The 19,864-nt window shown below is 35.1% G+C and overlaps 1 protein-coding gene across 1 annotated transcript; it reads right to left on the reverse strand.

Annotated features, from left to right (window-relative positions):
* Positions 1–121: 121 nt before the first annotated feature.
* Positions 122–13,140, reverse strand: LOC123670697. Its single transcript, XM_045604227.1, is given in 13 exon segments — positions 122–258; positions 325–379; positions 611–789; positions 1,143–1,378; positions 1,447–1,609; positions 2,607–2,925; positions 6,049–6,222; positions 8,356–8,483; positions 8,605–8,665; positions 9,845–10,316; positions 11,451–11,613; positions 12,663–12,705; positions 12,773–13,140. Coding segments are annotated over 13 exon segments (2,310 nt in total). The 5' UTR covers positions 12,968–13,140; the 3' UTR covers positions 122–136.
* Positions 13,141–19,864: the final 6,724 nt, after the last annotated feature.

The following is a 19,864-nucleotide window of genomic DNA, read 5'->3' on the forward strand; positions in this document are numbered from 1 at the left end:
ATTTCTCATGGACAAACGTTCAGGCAAAATTGTGAATATTCTGCCTTCTGATATCTTCAACTCCACCTCTATCTCACGTTGAAAAATTGTATAAGGTAAATTCTACATGGGTAAAAAAAAATGGTCTTCACTAATTTTATTCAGAACAGTAACAAGCATCTACGGTGTTAGCATGTATCCAAGTGATGAACCTATTCACGCGTGTGTACACTCCAGGGTATTCTGCTTCAGCACAACCTTCTCCCCAAGATACAATCCCTAAAAAAAATTCAAACATTTTCAAAGTAATCGTATACCAAAATAATATAGAACAGGATAACTCACCTACAATCATATTCTTTGTTCCATTGGCTACATGGAGAGGTCCACCGCTATCACCCTGTAACATAACGATTCGTAGGCCATTAGATGACATGAATAAATTTCGGTATTACAGAATAAGATATTCAGGCAAAATTTAATACAGAAACTATTCAATTTAGAGAATTCCTTATTTCAACTGATTTTTTTTTCAAATTTCAAAACCCTGTATCTCTAAAACAGAGCCTGTTAGGATATATGTTTATATAAACTTTTTATCATGAAAAGAGTTTCAAATCCGATAACTAACCTGACAGGCATCTTTACCACCTTTTCCAATAAAACCAGCGCAGAGCATGTTCGTTGTTATTTTGTTACCATACTTGGTTTTTCTACAATCGTCGTTTGATATTATAGGTACGTTCACCTCTCTCAATACTTTCGAGGTGGAACCGTATTCTGCTGTAGCTCCCCAACCTGTGACAGTCCCTAAAAATCAAAAATAAAAGACAAGAATAGTTATTTATAATACGAGTGCAGAAGGCATTGATATTCTTTAAAACTTAAAAGTTCAACAAGGTGGATTCAACCACTCTTGGAGCAACCTAATAGAAGACTCAGCAGGATCTGACCAATTGACCTCAGATAAGAAAAAAGAAGTCTCTTCATTAAAATCATCATATAATTCTAAGATAGGTACTCATCTCTCAAAAACAAAGGATTCATTCTCACACAGTTTATTGATAATAACTGAAGATTAAAACAAATCAATTAATAGATTGCAAATAGGACCATCAAGATTGGAAATGTTGAGGACCGCTGAACTACATAAACACCCTTACCAACATAACCAGCGTAACTCTGCTCCAAAGCCGGCAAACATACCGGCCTCAACTTATCAGAAAAGTTAACTTCTTGCGCCAGTTGCAACAGGGATATATCATTGTTGTAATTTGCATTCATATTATACTTAGCATGTCTGAATATACCGCTGATTTTCCTTACAAACGTCATTGTTTCTGATGGATCGCTTCTGTCGTGCTCCGAAAACACAGCCAGGACCCGTTCTTTGGACACCCTGAAACATTGGAAGGGGTTAAGGAAGGTGTGCTGCAAGGGTAGGTGTTTGGACCCGGAAAGTCTTACCCTTTGGTGCAATGGGCGGCTGTTAGGACGTATTTGCTGTTGATCAAGGAGCCTCCGCAGTAGAATTGGTTGTTATTCATGAGGGCCACCACCCAAGGCCAATGATTCACTTTGGTTATCACTCCTCCCACTATTCTTTGCCACGTGTTGGTCAGGCCACATTCTAAAAAAAATTGAATAGGAACTGTACTGATAGAATTGGATAGTATTCGCTTAAACTCTACTTGGGTAGAGTTCCTACAAATCAGCATCAAGGAAAGACATCTATACAGGGTGTTTCTAAATTAGACGTGAACCTTGTAGGAGGTGTTAGTATATCTCATTTAGGTACTGTTGATTGGGCCATATTTTTTGATGAACGAAAATTTTTTTTTACGTTGATTTGAATTTTGGATTATTTTCATTAGAAAAAGATGTGATATGTATGAAAAAGCAAAACTATGCTCTATGAGATAAGAATTAGTATGATTTGAATGTTGGTATATGAAGAAAAGAAGAGAAACTTTCTAATATAAATTTGCCTGCAACTTTTCACAATTTATGTATAAAAACTTGCCAAATTGCTTCTGTATTTCCTAAATAAGTTTTCGTTCGAATGCATGCACTAGTTTTGTTTCAGCAGATCTTGATTTTAAGAGGGAAAGAAGCAACAAAAGGAAAGATGTGAATTAAATATTTTTAATTGTAATTAATCTCAAAATTTCTGTAGAAAATGTATTCATTAATTATGTTTGAAATGACCATCACCATTCCTTATAAAAACACGTTTCTTCAGTTGTTACTTTCCACCTGGAATTTACTTCAGTCTTCTCGCTGCTTTGTCTTTTCTAAAAGGTGTTAGATCCGGACTTCTCGCTGGCCACGAAAATATTCCAAAATTATTATCAAGTTTGGTCAGCGTAGAAAAAATGAAGTAAGGTGAATAAATCAAATATCTAGTAAAATGTTGATTTTTGATTATCAATTAATAAAGCTCCAATGAGTCATACTAACACGTCCTGCAAGGTTCAAGGTTCACGTCTAATTTGGAAACACCCTGTATTTACTTATTCTTACTCATTTTTTACTGAAGTAGAATGTTTTCAAGTGGCACTCGTAGTACTCTTGAGTACTACAAGCTACAAAAACTAGATGACATCAATATTTTGGGTCTTACTTACTACAAGATGAACACTTGTGTGGAGTAGTTGGTTTGTTATTGTTATTATTATTATGATTGTTGCTTCCATGATTGTTGTTTCCTCCATTCCAGAAACTCAAAAGCCAATCCAAAAATCTGTTGTTGGGCTTTGATTGATACTGTTCGTATGTAGAATTCGGGTTGAGAACTAGAGGTTTGAAGGTTTCTGTTTCAAAAGATGCACCTCCCTCCAAACTTTGCACCTCAGTTCCATCATTTATATCAGATTTGTGGGCGAAGGATGACCAGGTTCGTAACTTTGGATTCCCGACGGCAGGAGAATTTCCACTGTTTGAAATCTATATTTTTTAAAGATCGACATACTTTTATGAAGGTTTTGATTCGACTAGAATATCAAAATTCACTTCTAGTAATCTCAAGGTATGAAGGAAAATTATGAAAATAATTCATAGTAAATTATCTCAAGAGCTTCACTATGGACTACCTAAAGGGCCTATATTTGGACCCGTTATTTTTGGAAAAGATTCTAAATTCGAATCATAAAAGATGCTAATTCATGGATGATACTATTCCATTAATTGATTGGCTATTTGTGGTACTATGGACAAATTTGAAAGGTATTCTTTACAAATATTAACAGTATCGTGTGGATTTTCATCACTCTAAATTCTGCAATTCTATTCCTCCACACAGACATTTAACCAAAAAAGAGAATAAAATTTTTCGTTAAAATTGTTTATAATTTTCAAGTTGTTCAAGAGCAAAATGAGAGAATAAACGACGGTTATGGTGGTATAATTGCTTCAGTTAAATTTTGTAAGGATGTACAACCAAATCTTCTCTTAAAATTTTTCATGTTACACAGTTTTGTCATTATAACAATTTTAATTGTATTATGCCTATTGGAAAGCCCTTGAAAGTTATATTAATATACAGATCTTCGACTTGTACCTACATATATTTCAACCGAAGATTCCTGAGGTGAAAAGAAACACTTTTTTCCTTTGCTACTTTTTCCGATTCGTTTTTTTCTCTCTCTTAGTATAATAGTCATTTTGGAGTTGATAGGACTTTGATGGAATTTTATGTTCGGAAAAGATTTATCACATCAATTAAAAACTATTCTATTCCATTTGCGAGATATAACTAAAAATTACATTTTTTCCTGGGTTTTCAAAAGACTGTATCTTTTCAATCGAGCCAAATCGGAAAAAACGGTTAAGGAAAAAATTGTTTCCTTAGACCTCAGGTTTCTTCGGTTGAAATCAGTGACGGCTCGTGCCCTCGAGATGTGGGTCGGCCACACACACATATATATATATATACAATAAATTTTCCCACACCCCTTATCATACTTATAACTATATAAATAAATATATATAAACAAATAGATTTCCACGTCACCCAAGAGGACGCGTTGGTTTTTTGTTTTTAATGGGAAACCTCACCTAGAATAGCCCTATTATAACCCAATATAAAAATGTAATTCTCAAATCAATGAAAACTGAAATAAAATGAAACTCTTGAAAAAACAGAAATAATAAAATATTCAATTATCAACATAAAATATATATTTGAATAAACATAGAGAAAACCTCTCACGAAAACATATAAATAAATGTATAAAATATAAAAAAATCTTATAAAGACCACAAAAAATATTGTGGAAATGACCGCATGTATTCTGGTCGAAAATGTATGAGCTTGCGTACCCTTTATTCATTTTTATAGATCAAATCAATTCGACGATCTTTCTTTGTCGCGAAGTCATCAATTATTTTCTCGAAAAAAATGTTTCCTCTGGCTAGTTCTTTAACTAAACCTCTTTCGATTGATATCAGTGCCAGGTTATTTAAACGGTCTTGAGACATCATGTTCCTACTGAAAGATTTTATTCTTTTGAGCGCTGAAAAACTTCTTTCTACTGACGCGGATGTTGGTGGCAGGGACAAAATCATACAAAATATCTTATATAATTCAGGAACATCGGAAACAATATTATTTGAGAAAATGAATTCCGTAATACCATTCAGCATATTTGAATTGCCGAAGATAGCATTGTCCCAGTACATGATCAGAAAATCAATACCTAACTACTATCGAACGGCATAAATAAGTTTTTTCTGATGAAGACGTTATATCCCATAATCAACCATTCATTTGAATATATTAATTATATTTTCATGATCTGAAAATCAATAGCTACTATCGAACGGCATAAATAAGTTCTTTTCTGATCAAGACATAATGTCTCATAATTAACCATTCATTTAATTATCAAATATTTGAAATAAACTGTGAAAAGTTGCTGCTTGACGCTCTGCAATAGGATAACCGGCCAGCCGACCCTGTGTATTGGGAAGCGACCTAACATCGAGTTGTTGTGCCGTTCTACTGAGTGGACGTATTCTGGGCGTATGTCGTAGTATCTTTACCTTTACGTAGCGCTCTCGGTAGCGCTGGTTCCGCCATCGGCTCTTGGCCGACTTAACGTGATGAGATGCTTTCAGTGACATTCCAGGAGTTGCAATTGTATAATTGTAACATTTGTGTTACATTTCAGACCTAATGTTACAGTGTTACGTACAATTCTGGAATAACTTGTTTGGGGTGATGTTACGAAAAGTAACCATTTACGATTGTGGTTTGTTACAATTTATGAAAGGGAATAACAACGCTGGATGCTTTGGAAATCGAATATTAGGTGGGTCCGAAAGAAAATATTGGCCGGTATAAGTATATTTTCCTGTTCTGAGTGGAAATATTCATTACCGAGGGAATTTGGATATCGAAATCGATAACTCCGATTGAGTTTGAATGAATTGAATATCTAGAACTATTTTCTATTTCCCGATAATTTTTGGGTCGGCCCGGCCGACCCTGCCGACCCTGACGAGCCGTCACTGGTTGAAATATATGTACAAGTCAAGGACTCACCCTGTGTAACGAATCTGGGTCATCCTGGATTATTCCGAATAACATTCTCAAAATTTCATAACGTTGAAATCAACAAGAAATAAAGTTTAGCCTTTAAAATTAATGAATCGATCTGGGATTTCACACAAGTACTTTTCACGAAGGAAAATATTTGAACAGCAATTAGATTCTACAAAAACTGTAGAAATTTCAGGTGAATTTTTCGAATATTGCTTGGATTAACTTGGTCTTCACTTGATGGAAATTCATTTTAAATGTAAAATAACATGATAGTTATTCTATTTTCACAGTTATTGAAATAGTAAAATCTGAAGAAGCTACTATGTAGCGAAACAATTGTAAGTTATACATTTAAAAAACGAAAATAGATTAGTAACACTCATATTTATTCCCGATTCGAATATTTCTATTGAACGGACATCAAAACTTCAATACGGGATTTAATAGATCAAATTTTCAAAATTTTTTTTTTTAGATGTTTCTACCTTCTTTTAAAATTTTCAAAATTTCACCGTTCTACTCACTTCCTTAGCTTCGCATGACACCAAAACAACACACAGCACCGCACCAAAAACCGAAGAGGTCATCATACAACGCATCGATTGACCAAATCGATTGAAATTCACGGAAGACGAAGACCGTACTGTAGACTCTGGACAGCATAGGTTGAATTCGAGAGAAGTACAGTTAAATCGCCGCTAATTGAGAAACTGGAAAAAAAAAGTGTCACGCTCAATCCATACATATCATAGTAGGCATTCAAATATCGACACAAAGCCTATTTCAAGTTCACAATTATTATCTATACTTATTCCATTTCATATCTATATTGGATATTCTGTTTTTTATTGAGGATGTTCGTGATTTGTTCAATTTGAGTTGAAATTGGCGATTTAGCGTGATTTAGGATGTATTTGTTGGTTTTATTCAGAGATAATTTGTATATTATTTAATTGTCTATACCGAGCTACCAGATTTAGATTATCCAGCATCTCTTGATACATGGAAAAATTCTATGAAAGCGTTTGTGAGATCGTTTTTTTATTTTTTGCTAGAATTTTCTATGGTACTGGTGATCAACGTGAAATTTCGCACCAAACTTGAAAATGTTGTTGTACAGAGTTTTCCAATAGGAATTTTTGCTATAATATACAAGGTGATTCTCCGCGAAGGCCTATTGGACATTTGTAGAAAACTTTGTTCTGAAAATTTGCATGCTGTTGTTTGAGACAATGATCTTTCTGCCTAAAATATTTTCAGACCTTGACAACTTCCGGTTATACTGGAAACAGACTACTAATTTCTTATTCCAAAATCCAGTTACATTATTGTATCATTAGATTTTTTTTCGAAAAAACCCTTTTTCATTTTCAATTCTGTCGATGTGTATTAAAGGGTGTTTTTTTTTAGAGCTATAGAACTTTGAATTGCAATAAACAACGATGGATTATTCGATTGACATGAATTTTATTTATCCGCAAAATAATCTTGTGGCATTACATTTTAGATATGATTTCTGGCATATGACCGCCACGGCTGGCTCGGATGAAGTCCAATCTGGACTTCCAATTTTCGATCACTTTTTCCAACATTTGTGGCCGTATATCGGCAATAACACGGCGAATGTTGTCTTCCAAATTGTCAAGGGTTTGTGGCTTATCCGCATAGACCAATGACTTTACAAAGCCCCACAGAAAGTAGTCTAGCGGTGTCAAATCACAAAATCTTGGAGGTCAATTCACAGGTCCAAAACGTGAAATTAGGCGGTCACCAAACGTGTCTTTCAATAAATCGATTGTGGCATGAGCTATGTGACATGTTGCGCCGTCTTGTTGGAACCACAGCTCCTGGATATCATGGTTGTTCAATTCAGGAATGAAAAAGTTAGTAATCATGGCTCTATACCGATCACCATTGACTGTAACGTTATGGCCATCATCGTTTTTGAAGAAGTACGGACCAATGATTCCACCAGCCCATAAAGCGCACCCATCAGTCAGTTTTTCTGGATGTAACGGTGTTTCGACATACACTTGAGGATTAGCTTCACTCCAAATGCGGCAGTTTTGTTTGTTGACGTAGCCATTCAACCAGAAGTGCGCTTCATCGCTAAACAAAATAAAATGGACGTAGTGCGCGATACGTATTCCGCACAGAACCATTATTTTCGAAATAAAATTGCACTTTTTGCAAGCGTTGTTCAGACATGAGTCTATTCATGATGAATTGCCAAACCAAATTAAGAATAAATCACTTGACAGCTATTAAATCGGTCGACATCTTGAACAGTAATGCCAACTTAAAGTTATATACCTCGAAAAAAAAACACCCTATATTATAAGACTGCTTGCGGTTTGGACCAAAAATGTACAGGGTGTTTATGAGAAGATCTTGGACTTAGAAAACTCTAATTCATTCAAACTCAACATTTTCAAATTATAACCTTTATTTTTTCTCTTCCAGTCAATTCTAGGTATAAAAAGAAGGGGAGTTACTTCAGCAAACCATATAGGTACCTTGTGTATTAGTGGAATTGATATTCACTGGAATATGAATGAGTGACTTTGAATTTCTGGTGGATTCACGTTCGAGTTCAAAAACAGACAACAATTCAAATACTTAATAAAAATTTATTAACGACTAACACATTAAATAACAAAAAATGCAATACTAAATCATATTTACCAAAGTAGAAAAGGTATACTTTTTGACTAGAATCATCATAATCACCTATTAAAACTATCTGAATTGACATAAAATCATCTATGAGATGTACAACTGGTAACGTTTCACTCAAGTGTAAAACTGGATATTTCCTAAACTAGAGGTTAATACCTCTGAGGTCGACACAAACATTCTCCATTCAAAGCATTGTTCACCCAGTCCAAATAGTTGGTCACTTTGGTATAAATACCAGGCAGGTTTGGTCTGGCACAACCTCTACCCCAAGAAACAAGCCCTGAAAATAAAATCAAATATTCCAAATTAAAAAAGATCAACACCTTTGAATAACTAATCTAATGTGTCTACTCAGTAGACACTACAGTATTTGTAGACATTAATATAAAATGAAGACTTACCGATTATCTCCATTACACCACTGTTGGCATTGTTCATATGTAAGGGACCTCCACTGTCACCCTGTAAAAATGAAAACGCTGCAATATCTAACCTTACAAAGAACATGTTGAGAAATCTAAAGGGTAAATCAATAAGATTCAAAGGTTAAGGATGCAGAGTAGATTGAAGATTTAAGGGTGGTTTCATTGCAGACCTTATGGTCTATTGTGCCCCCCATCAGAGCCTTTCAAGTATCTGGGATGACTTCAAGGAGGTTATATCCTCATTTCTACAAGTCTCTTGTCTAGAGTATTTTTGCGTTGGCAAGCGATGGTGACGCATTTCATCACCCAGGTGATCTGGGAGTTTTTTCATCCTCCCTGCTGAATCTCCACACATCGATTTCTGCTAGACTCATTCTCATGAGGTGCTTCCCGAGGAAGCAATACTCTTTAAGAAACCCAGTGAGGAGGTTGCTAAGATACAGATACTTCTAAGATTTTGCAGAATCAAAGTTTCAAAGAAACTTTTTGGAATGATGCAAACCAGGAAGATTTCGCCATATTGTTTTTCATTTGGTTTTTTCCTTCTCCTGGAACTCTTTCTTGGATGTACGTTTACCTATACCACAGAAAGGTTCTGGAAGGAGTTTGTGCTTCTTTTCTGGAAAATGTGTTGGTCTCCCCAGACTAAAAATACCTTGCTATTCTTGTCTATTTCATTGAGTTTTGTTTGGCACTCTACTATCATCTTAGAATCGATGTTATGTGAGCAAAGTATTGTATGTTTATTGCTTTTGGTTGGATTATGTATGGAACAGCACATCTTGTAGTAATATTTGATTTCTGAAGATCCAGTTAGTAGTCATTAGTACTGTGGAATTCATGAATCAACTGAATAATATGTCATCTATTTTGTACTCAGATTAATCATAATCAGTGGGGGCATATGGGCCTAAATTGAGACTGCCTATGCATCTCAGTCAGGAACCCTAGCTGTCTCTGTGTGTGTATTGAATTGTGTGTGAATTGTAGATTCTCGATTATTTGGCGTTCAAGGCGTGAAGAAAGAAAAACTTTACAACTAAGGAAAAATCTAGACCTTTTTTCACTGGTACGTCCATTGGAGATGAAGGAAAAGATTATTTTAAGACAAATTAACTTGGAAATTCAAGAAAAAAAGATCGTGTTCGGGGATACAGTTCCCAAACTCAAAACGTTAATTCAATCACTTAAAAACAAAAATCATAATCTAATCTACCTGACAAGCATCCAGTTTCCCAGCAGAAAACCCAGCGCAGAACATATTATCCGAAATTTTCCTTCGCCCATAATCGGAATTCAAACACTGATCTTTGCTCCAAACCGGAAGTGTCACTTTCCTCAAAATATTAGACGTAATCTCGTTCTCCCCTGTTTTACCCCAACCCGCCACCACTGCATCTCGCCCAGCGTAGTCGGCAGCTGAAAGAAGAAGAAGAAGAATACATTACCAGGAAAAATCAACCATAGAAAATTCACCTCTACGAGGAAGACAGGCTGGTTGTACTGTGGTTGTGAAGTCGACAGGGCTGTCCATCTCCAAGACGGCTATGTCGTTGTTGTAGCTGTATTTGTCGAAACGCTCGTGTTCCCTGATACTTTTCACACCCCTTACGATTACTGTTGACAATCTGTTAGGGGCCACCCTGTTGTGGTCGGCTAAGACCACAGATAGGTCCTGTATGTCGAATCTGGGAATATTTTTGGATATTAGTCTATGTATTTTGGCAAAAAGTAGTATGAAGTATCAAAATGAGGACAGCACTGACGTTAAGTCAGGAGCTTTCGAGCGTTCGTTCATTTATGAGCCAATTGTACCCTTTGAAACCACAAGGGTCCTAAATTGGAAGTACGAATGGAAATTAAGGATTCCACGGATGAATTTAAGAAAAATAAAGATCCTATAAACATGGGCCCTCAAACGTTTTGTTTTCGAGATAAAGGGTGTTGAAGTTTGGTATTTTTCAAGTTTTTTTTTCTCATAGCACCTTTCCTTAATAAGATTTCCATCTTAAATTTGACAAAATTTAGGGTATTCATCATGTGATAGGCTAATTTTGAATGCAAATCTACAGGGTGATCTGTTTGCCGTAACAGTGCCCGTTTTTTCTCCTTTGGTGGACCACTGATAGTTTAGAAAAATGTGAAAAGAATCTTAAGTCCATTACTACTCTTTTTGGTTTTCTGTAGTTTTGTCGTATGTTCTACCGATTTCGAGAAAACAATTTCAACTATTTTCTTGTAATCCTCAGGAAAATACAAATTATTAGGTATAAAGATCCAGTTAGTAAGCTGTTATGAATATATTAATTATGAACCTTGGAACTTATTTACTCAATATGAAGTGATGATTAATAAAGATTCGATAAACTGGTATAATCATCGCAAAAAAACAGGACTACAAATAACACCCTGTATCTCAAAAACAAAGTGTTTACGGACCCATGCTGATAGGACTTTTCTTTCTCAAAATGATCCTAGGAATCTCTTATTGTCTTTTGTACCTCCAATTTTATGAACACATTTTTTCTATCTCGACTCTTTTCGGAGATACAGGCTGTTGAACTCATTTTTTCCTTTATTTTTATAAATTCTAAACGTTACGTTCTAGCAGCTTGTATGAAGGGTAACCCTATTCTCATTGGAGCAGAGTTTAGGGGCGACTGAAGACCAACTTCGATCTACTGAAGAATTGAATGATTACTATAATTTCCCATGCAATATAATAAATTGTAGTGTAATTGTAGTATAGTGTAGTAGATTTGATAGCCAATTGAAGTTTAAGATGTGTTGAAGAACGTAGTCAGTTATTTTTTGTCACTTACCCATTCACACAGTGGGCAGCAGTTAAAAGGTGTTTCTTCGTGATTAAGCTAGCCCCACACTGGAATTCTCCACTTTTTGTTAGGCCCACTAACCACGGGAATTCATGGGCGTTAGCCTCATTGCCTCCAACTACTCGCATATTTCTATAGCTCTTTCCACAAACTGAAATGAAACAATTCTCACATAAGCCTTAAAAAAAATTCATAGGAGATTTTCATTTAGGTACATTTTCCAAAAGTTCATTTTCTACAAAATGACAAATCAACTCAATGGTTTCGGAGTTATGACAACGTGATTCAATTATCGATAACTTAGCGCTCTTTTGATGAAAATAAATGTCGGCCACATTAATATCTTCCAATACCGACCAAAAAAACATTAAACATAGCTCGGTAGTGTATTCCCTTCATTGTAACAGTTGCACCAGCCACATTTCCGAATAATTAAGGCCCAATCACAGCACCAGCTCAAAAACCGCCTTAAACAGGAAATAATTGATGATGAAGAGGCTTTTCACCAATCATTATTGGATTTTTTAAGCTTCAAATACGATTATTCTACTTATTAACGTAGTCTCTGAGGTTAAAATGGCCTTATCAGCGAAGATACGACGTTGCTGGTGATCGAACGGCTTGAGTGCTTATGTAAACTGAACTTTAAAAGTCTTAAGACTTAAGTCTTTATGCAGAATGAGGTCTAATTCTCAACATTTACGCGGAATTGACAAATCTGGGTTTTTGTCAACACTAAGGGCCAAATTCTCACCATTTTTGTACTGAATTTTGATAATTTCAATACGTTTTTGAAACGTCCATCCTTCCGTTTTTAGGAGTTTTTACTTGTCAAATATCGAACGATGACAACTGCCTAGATAGCAGGCTATTCAAAATGAAATCTCCTATTGGAAAACCCTCTAGTATGAAGCTTCTTGCAAAATTTTATATCTATTGCATCATTGAAATGAAGAAAATCAATCAGATCATTAAGAAATACCGAAATATTTTAGCGTCAACAGATCGGATGGATTGAAAATTGGTTTGAAATAACAAGATCAAGCTTGGTGCAAAATTTCATGATGATCCCATCACCAGAACCATAAAAAATCATAGCGGAATATCGAAAAAAAATTGGACTACGTTAAAATTTAGTTTGTTGAATTTTATGAAGTCTCCAATTGCTCGATAAGCCATTTTCCCAAAGGATATACTCACCACAATCACAATTCCCGATACTCCTACTGCTTCTACTCCTCGTCTACGAAAAACAAAAAAAAATTACTTAACACCAAAATCAACAAAAACCTCAAACGCTCATCTTCTACCTCATTGGTCGGCGCCGCACCACATCCAGCCAAAACCACAGCAAACAGGAACCACAAACACGGCCACATTATTCCCAAAACAGTGCTACCAACCGTCGCGTCCTCACCTAAATCGGCCAAAAACAAACGACGTGCAAACTGCATAACATAACATTGCCGCAATTTGTTTTTATACGAAATTGGAACACCACACATATACGGGGTGGGGTGCGTACACCTTGACACTGACTATGTAACGAACGCATCCAATTTTTTTTCAATGTCTAGGAAAAGGTCGACGCCGACGCCAAGTCCGCGACGTCGAGCGTCGGATCTTCTCGCGCTTCTCAATGATTCTGGCCGGCTCAACCTTCCATTGTCTTGTTGTTGACAACGATTGTTACAGATGATTTATGGGATTAACAGCCATGAAATTATCTGTTTACGCCTATAATTCTCGGCTTATCGCTCGATATTATCGCATTATTAGTAATTGTCGCTGTTGGTTGAATCTTTGGCGCGCGCTTGATTGAGAAGGTTGTCATTTTTATATAATAGTTTGGCGTTCCGACAATGTCAGTTGGATTTGTCGGGTTTCAAGGCGATTTAGGGGTTCCCCAAGGGTCGTTCTGTGGTCTGGGTGGATTCTATGAAGGAGGGGTATTGGTGGTTTTGGTTTGCTTTGGAAGCGGTTTGGGAGTTTATGAGTTTTATATCGGTGAAGATTTGGCACGTAATTATTTTCTATATCTCGTGGAAAAAACTAATTTGGAATTCGATACTTAATTCTCAAATTCATTACTTTCCTTTCTTCGCTTCTTTCCCCTTTCAAATCCAAATCTGTTGAAACAAAACTAGTGCCTGCATTCTAATTTCAGGAATTTGGCTAGTTTTCAAAATAATTTTGTCTTACATCAATTGTGGAAGTCGAAAGTTGCAGGCAAATTTGAAATTTGAAATAGAAATTTACTATTCTTTTCTTCATATTCCAACTTTCAAATTATACTAATTCTTATTCAACATCTACTAGAGCATAGGTTTGCTTTTTTATATACATATAATATCGTTTTCTGATGAAAATAATCCAAAATTTCAATCAAACTTGGTCAACGTAAAAAAATTGACGAAAAATGAAGTAAGGTGAGAATTTTTTTTTAAAACACACAAACTCAGATATCTCGGAAACTGTTGATTTTCGGTTATCAATAAATATGGCTCAATCGGTAACAATTGAGTGATACTAACATCTCCTTCAAAATTCACGTCTAATTTGGAAACACCCTGTATAAAATGAGAAAAAACAATAATGAATAATTAAATAAAATAATAATTGAATGCTCCTTGTAGCAAATCGAGGAAAACATGGTCAAAATGAACGAATTGCGTTTCCAATTGCTTGACCACCCAGCTTATTTTACAGATCTGACTCCCAGTGATTATATACTGACTTTTTACAAACTTCAGAAGAATACTTCAGGAAAAGAAATTTTACTCTACTGAAGAAATGAAAAGAAATATTCTTAGGATAATTTTGAGAAAAAAAATCTTATAAACATGAGCCCGCAAACGCTCTGTTTACTAGATATAGGGTGTTTCTTCTAGTCCTACTTCTTTGAGATGATTATACCAGTTTTTGGAATCTTTATTAATCTTCGCTACAGATTGGTTGAATAAGTCCGAAAAGTTATAATTTAATTTATTCTTCACAGCTTACTAAGTGGATCTTCATAATAGTTTGAATTTTCCTGAGGATTACTACAGAATTGTCTGAAATTTTTCATTGAAATCGGTCGCAGATACCTACAACAAAACTACAAGAAACCATAAAGTAAAGTGCTGGACCAAAGCTTTTTTCACATTTTTCTAACTACTAGTGATCCACCAAAAACAAGTTCTGTTCCAGAAAAATAGCACACTGTTGATTTTCATTCAAAATTAGCATGATGAAAATTCTAAAAAAGAAAATCTAGAACATCTATACCAAATTTGAGTTCAATATATTGTGAAGGAAAGGTGCTATGAGAAAAAAAAATCTTGAAAAAAAGCAAACTTTGTCCTGAATCTCGAAAACAAAGCGTTTGCGAGCTCATGCTTACTATTTTGTTTGTACCTCCAATTCAGAAACACCCTGTATATGCCAAAGTTCAAACCTTTCGGCAACCATTAATCATTAAATTTTCTTACGGGATTTTTCTCTAGATATAGGAAATAACAAAGCATCGCTTATATAATTTCCTCAAGCTAAATTCCACGCCTAGCCAAACATCTCAGACGTAAACTTGGCAAGATCTTATCTCCTCATCCTTGTACCATTATCTCTTACACGTCCAGGTCCAATCCGATATACTCCTACTCGCCTCCAGCCTTGACCGAATTATCGGGAGTCTCTAGATCTACCTCTATTGACAGAATCTCTTGCCAAGGGTTAAGCCAGAAATTAGTCAGTGTTATTATGTTGGAAGTAGGTCACCGTAGCATTACCTACTGTCCGACTCTCAAAGTCAACTTCTCCGGTGCATTTCTCAATTACTTTTGAAGGTATTTATTAATAACGCCTACTGCGTTCTGGGTAGATGTCGATATGCATAGTTAGATTTATTATTGGTCCGTTCGAAAAAAAAATGAGGCAGTGTTTGTTGCGTAATTTGAGAGGAGACGCGTATCTCAGGAACCTTGCTGTGTTTGCTGGTGCAACAGTTAACAAAATTAACGAGGAATATGGTGTTTAAACTGCGTCTTAATTTTGTTTGGCGAACATCTGGACGTTTAGCTAGTGTACAGGGTGTCCGAAATTCGATGTTCACTGAGAGTAGCTCGAGAACTATAAGCATTAGAGAAAAAAATCTTCAAGGACCCTTCATTTCTTTTCTCGAAATTGTAACGGGTGTTTTTTTTTCGAGGTATATAATTTTAAGTTGGCATTACTGTTCGAGATGGCGACCGATTTAACAGCTGTAAAGTGATTCATTCTCAGTTTGGTTTGGCAATTCATCATGAATAGACTCACGTCTGAACAACGCTTGCAAATAGTGCAATTTTATTTCGAAAATAATGGTTCTGTGCGGAATACGTATCGCGCACTACGTCCATTAGCGATGAAGCGCACTTCTGGTTGAATGGCTACGTCAACAAACAAAACTGCCGCAATTTGGAGTGAAGCTTATCCTCAAGTGTATATCGAAACACCGTTACATCCAGAAAAACTGACTGTTTGGTGCGCTTTATGGGCTGGTGGAATCATTGGTCCGTACTTCTTCAAAAACGATGATGGCCAGAACGTTACAGTCAATGGTGATCGGTATAGAGCTATGATTACTAACTTTTTCATTCCTGAATTGAACAACCATGATGTCCAGGAGCTGTGGTTCCAACAAGACGGCGCAACATGTCACACAGCTCGTGCCACAATCGATTTATTGAAAGACACGTTTGGTGACCGCCTAATATCACGTTTTGGACCTGTGAATTGGCCTCCAAGATCTTGTGATTTAACACCGCTTGACTACTTTCTGTGGGGCTATGTAAAGTCATTGGTCTATGCGGATAAGCCACAAACCCTTGACCATTTGGAAGACAACATTCGCCGTGTTATTGCCGATATACGGCCACAAATGTTGGAAAAAGTCATCGAAAATTGGACGTCCAGATTGGACTACATCCGAGCCAGCCGTGGCGGTCATATGCCAGAAATCATATTTAAAATGTAATGCCACAAGATTATCTTGCGTATAATTAAAATTCATGTCAATCGAATAATCCATCGTTGTTTTATTGCAATTTAAAGTTCTATAGCTCTAAAAAAACACCCTTCATTTATAAGAATTTTTTCTTGTATTCCAAAATAAAGCAATTGATTGGAAATATATTAAATTGCATCGTGAAATAGGTATTTGTATTTACCTTTGGTTATTTATATAATGAGAAACATTTATTCATATATGCAAATTGTAATGATTTTAACATTAGACGCAGTTATTGATTTTGACATTGACAGTTGATAAAAAGATTTCATTGTTTTGTTTTGTTCTTTCGACCTACAAATCAGAGGTCATCTTGTCATAATTTGCATTAAATGCAATGTGCACCGTTTTACAGAGGCGTCATATCAAATTATGTAATACCTAGTGGATTCTTTCTCATTCATGTCCTTTATTTTCAATGAAATTGATTTATTATTGGCGGTAATGAACTTTTCTGAGGAAGGTGCTAGTTTTCTTTATGACTACCCAAGTTTACCAGTTTATCGAATCTTCATTAATCTTCGCTATAGATTAGTTAAACTGGTAGTACTAGTAAGTACTAAAACTTTAAAATGGTTTGGATATTCTTGAAGATTACTAGGAAATTGTTCAAGATTTTGCTATAGCATTGTTTAAGGAGAAGATAGTTGGTTACTCGCCCTGCAAAGGGCATTGGGTGTGCGTATGTGGCGGTACCTATTAGAATTATGTGGCAAACTCAGAATTTTTGGGGTCCATCCATTAGGATGGACCCCAAAAATTCTGAGTTTGCCGTCCTGAGTTAGCCGCCTAGAGGGCGCATTAGCGCCCTCTAGGCGGCTATTTCTATAATCATTTGTCGGTAAAGAGGTTTCTACATTGGGTACAAAACTTGACGTGAAGAGTAAATAATCGGAGCCAAGTAAAGTAGAAACACTTCGATGTTTATGACCCAGGTTTCGAGCTTGGGATTTTATTGCTTTGGTCGTAACGGGGTTTGTTTTTGTTATCGGATTTCGCTCATTCTTACATACAGTTAGAAGGCTTCAAAAAGACGGATTTTCAAGAATTTTTTTCGCGCAGACTATTCAATTTATTAATTTGAAAATTGGTGTACATATTATAATAACCTTATAATATATTAACATATTTTTTATTTGTCAAAATAATCTTCGCGAATGTTGCTATCGCCGATCTCCTAGAGCTCCGCAAAAAAAACCAATTTTGCGGTGATCACGATATCTCTGGACCGGATTATCTGAAATGAAAATCGTGAAGGGAATGTATGATCTGATTTGCGTTTGAAAAGAAATACTCTGATTGGAGAAAAATAAGTATAAGACTATTTTTTAGTTTTTCGAAAAGAGAATTTTAAATTTAATTAATTGATTATGTAAAATTGTTATCAGTGAATAGTTTCATGTCAAGGTTATCTACCTCAAATAGGTAACTAAAATATTGGAATACTGCCAAAAGAAAAAGAAAATTTGATTTAAAAAAACTATTCTCTTTTTTGTGAAAATCTCATTTGTTTTGTGATAGGACGTGAATGTTTAATTTATGAATATACATAAAAGACTTTTTCAGCTGAATATTTGATTCAAATTATATCGAATTTTGGTTTGCAAAGAGATTTTTCATGTAAAATAAAATTATAAAATTCCATATAAGTTTCCCCTCTCAGATCGGCGTTAAGCATTGAATAATATTGCTCAGGGCCCCCGCAAGGGACATCAACGCCCGCGTGCGGAACATATTTTGGCGCCCCTCGAAGGGGGAGGTGGAGAAAAGTACTACTGTATAATCGGAAATTTTTTTTTTGAAGTTTTGTCGAGAATTTAGTATAGAATGGTTGAAAATCTATCAGCAACCTTCATTGTCTTAAGAACTTTATGGTGTTATTTGTAACATAATACATTTCAAATGTGTTTCAAAACTTAAGCTGTATTCTTCTATAAATTATTCATAAAGGCATAAACATTTAATTAGGATCAATCCAGAAATTGAATGGATGTTTTTCTAGATTTGGCTGCTGCAAATTCTTTTATATTATCAATCAATCAATTTTATCGAGTATCTCTTGCTCTATATCTAAGATTGCTAATCCAGAAAATCTTTCTTGAGATATGGTAGACTTCAAATAGTTTTTAAAAATTTTTAATTCAGTGAATGATCTCTCACCAGAAGCAACAGACACAGGACACAGGTAAAGTGAGAAGGATTCTTGAGGCAATACTAAGATTCGGTAGAGAAGAAGTTAGATTATTTTCAAAAATATATTGTAGAATTTCAAGAGGATTTTCGCTTCAGATAATGAAAACAATCCTAGGGCTCTTATCTCGTTGAATAAATCATTTTCTTTCATTTCAGTCTCTTTTTTTCATGTCATCAGTTATGCTTTTGTTGAAGAGCATGACAGCATTTCAATAGATATTTGTCATTTAATTTAAGAATATCACAAATAAAACAAAAAACGTTAACGTTATATCTACTATTTAAGGAACTTGGTGTTTGATTCATTATTTTCCAAAAGAAATTTATTTTAAAAGCGATTTTTGGATCTTCCGTCTGTTCATAATCGAACAATTTTGGTTTATACTTTCGTCTTACAGTATATAATGGAGAAAAATCTTGAGCTATCTCAAGAACAGCCGCTAGTTTTCCAGCTCCCGCAAGTTTTTCCTCGAGAACATTATCATCCCTACAATTTTTGAAATGATCAACTAAATTGTTCAAATGGTTTTGGCACACTTTAATGTCAATCGCTACACTTTGCATCATGTTGCTTACAATATTAATCTGGAATGAAACGTCATAAGAAATTATGATACTTCAAATAAATTTAAAAGAATGAATATTTAATAAAAGAGAACTTGCTTTATGTCTAGTTTTTATGTTGAAAGTATCAGTTTCTGTTATTTCTAAAAGGCTATCACATATTTGAATAAAATGAAACTTTAACATCGATTCGTAACTGAGGCATGGGCGCCCGCAGAAATTTTTCTCAGGGGGGGCAAAATGAAAATTATTGAAAAACGACCAGGCGTCCATGATTGTCGTAGGCGACATCAGTATTCCGTTTCTTTCTATTTCTGTATTTATATTTATCACCAGCGTCTACTCTCAATTTCAAAAGATCATTAAAAGTGGTACAGGGTGGACAAAATACAATAGTTTCGTGTGTGCTCATTAAATAACGCATAACATTCTTTATTAGTTAAATTAACAATATTATTAAAACTTTTCACGAAATTTATCCGGCAAAAAAGTGACTATACTTTTTTCCCGGATATATGTATAATCTTTACACTCACTTTTTTCCCGGGAAAAAAAGTAATTTCGAGAAAGTTATATTTTGTGACCTGTCAACAGAGATAGAATGTCTAATTTTTTT

The sequence above is a fragment of the Harmonia axyridis genome, chromosome 1 (assembly GCF_914767665.1).
Source record: "Harmonia axyridis chromosome 1, icHarAxyr1.1, whole genome shotgun sequence".
NCBI lineage: Eukaryota > Metazoa > Arthropoda > Insecta > Coleoptera > Coccinellidae > Harmonia > Harmonia axyridis.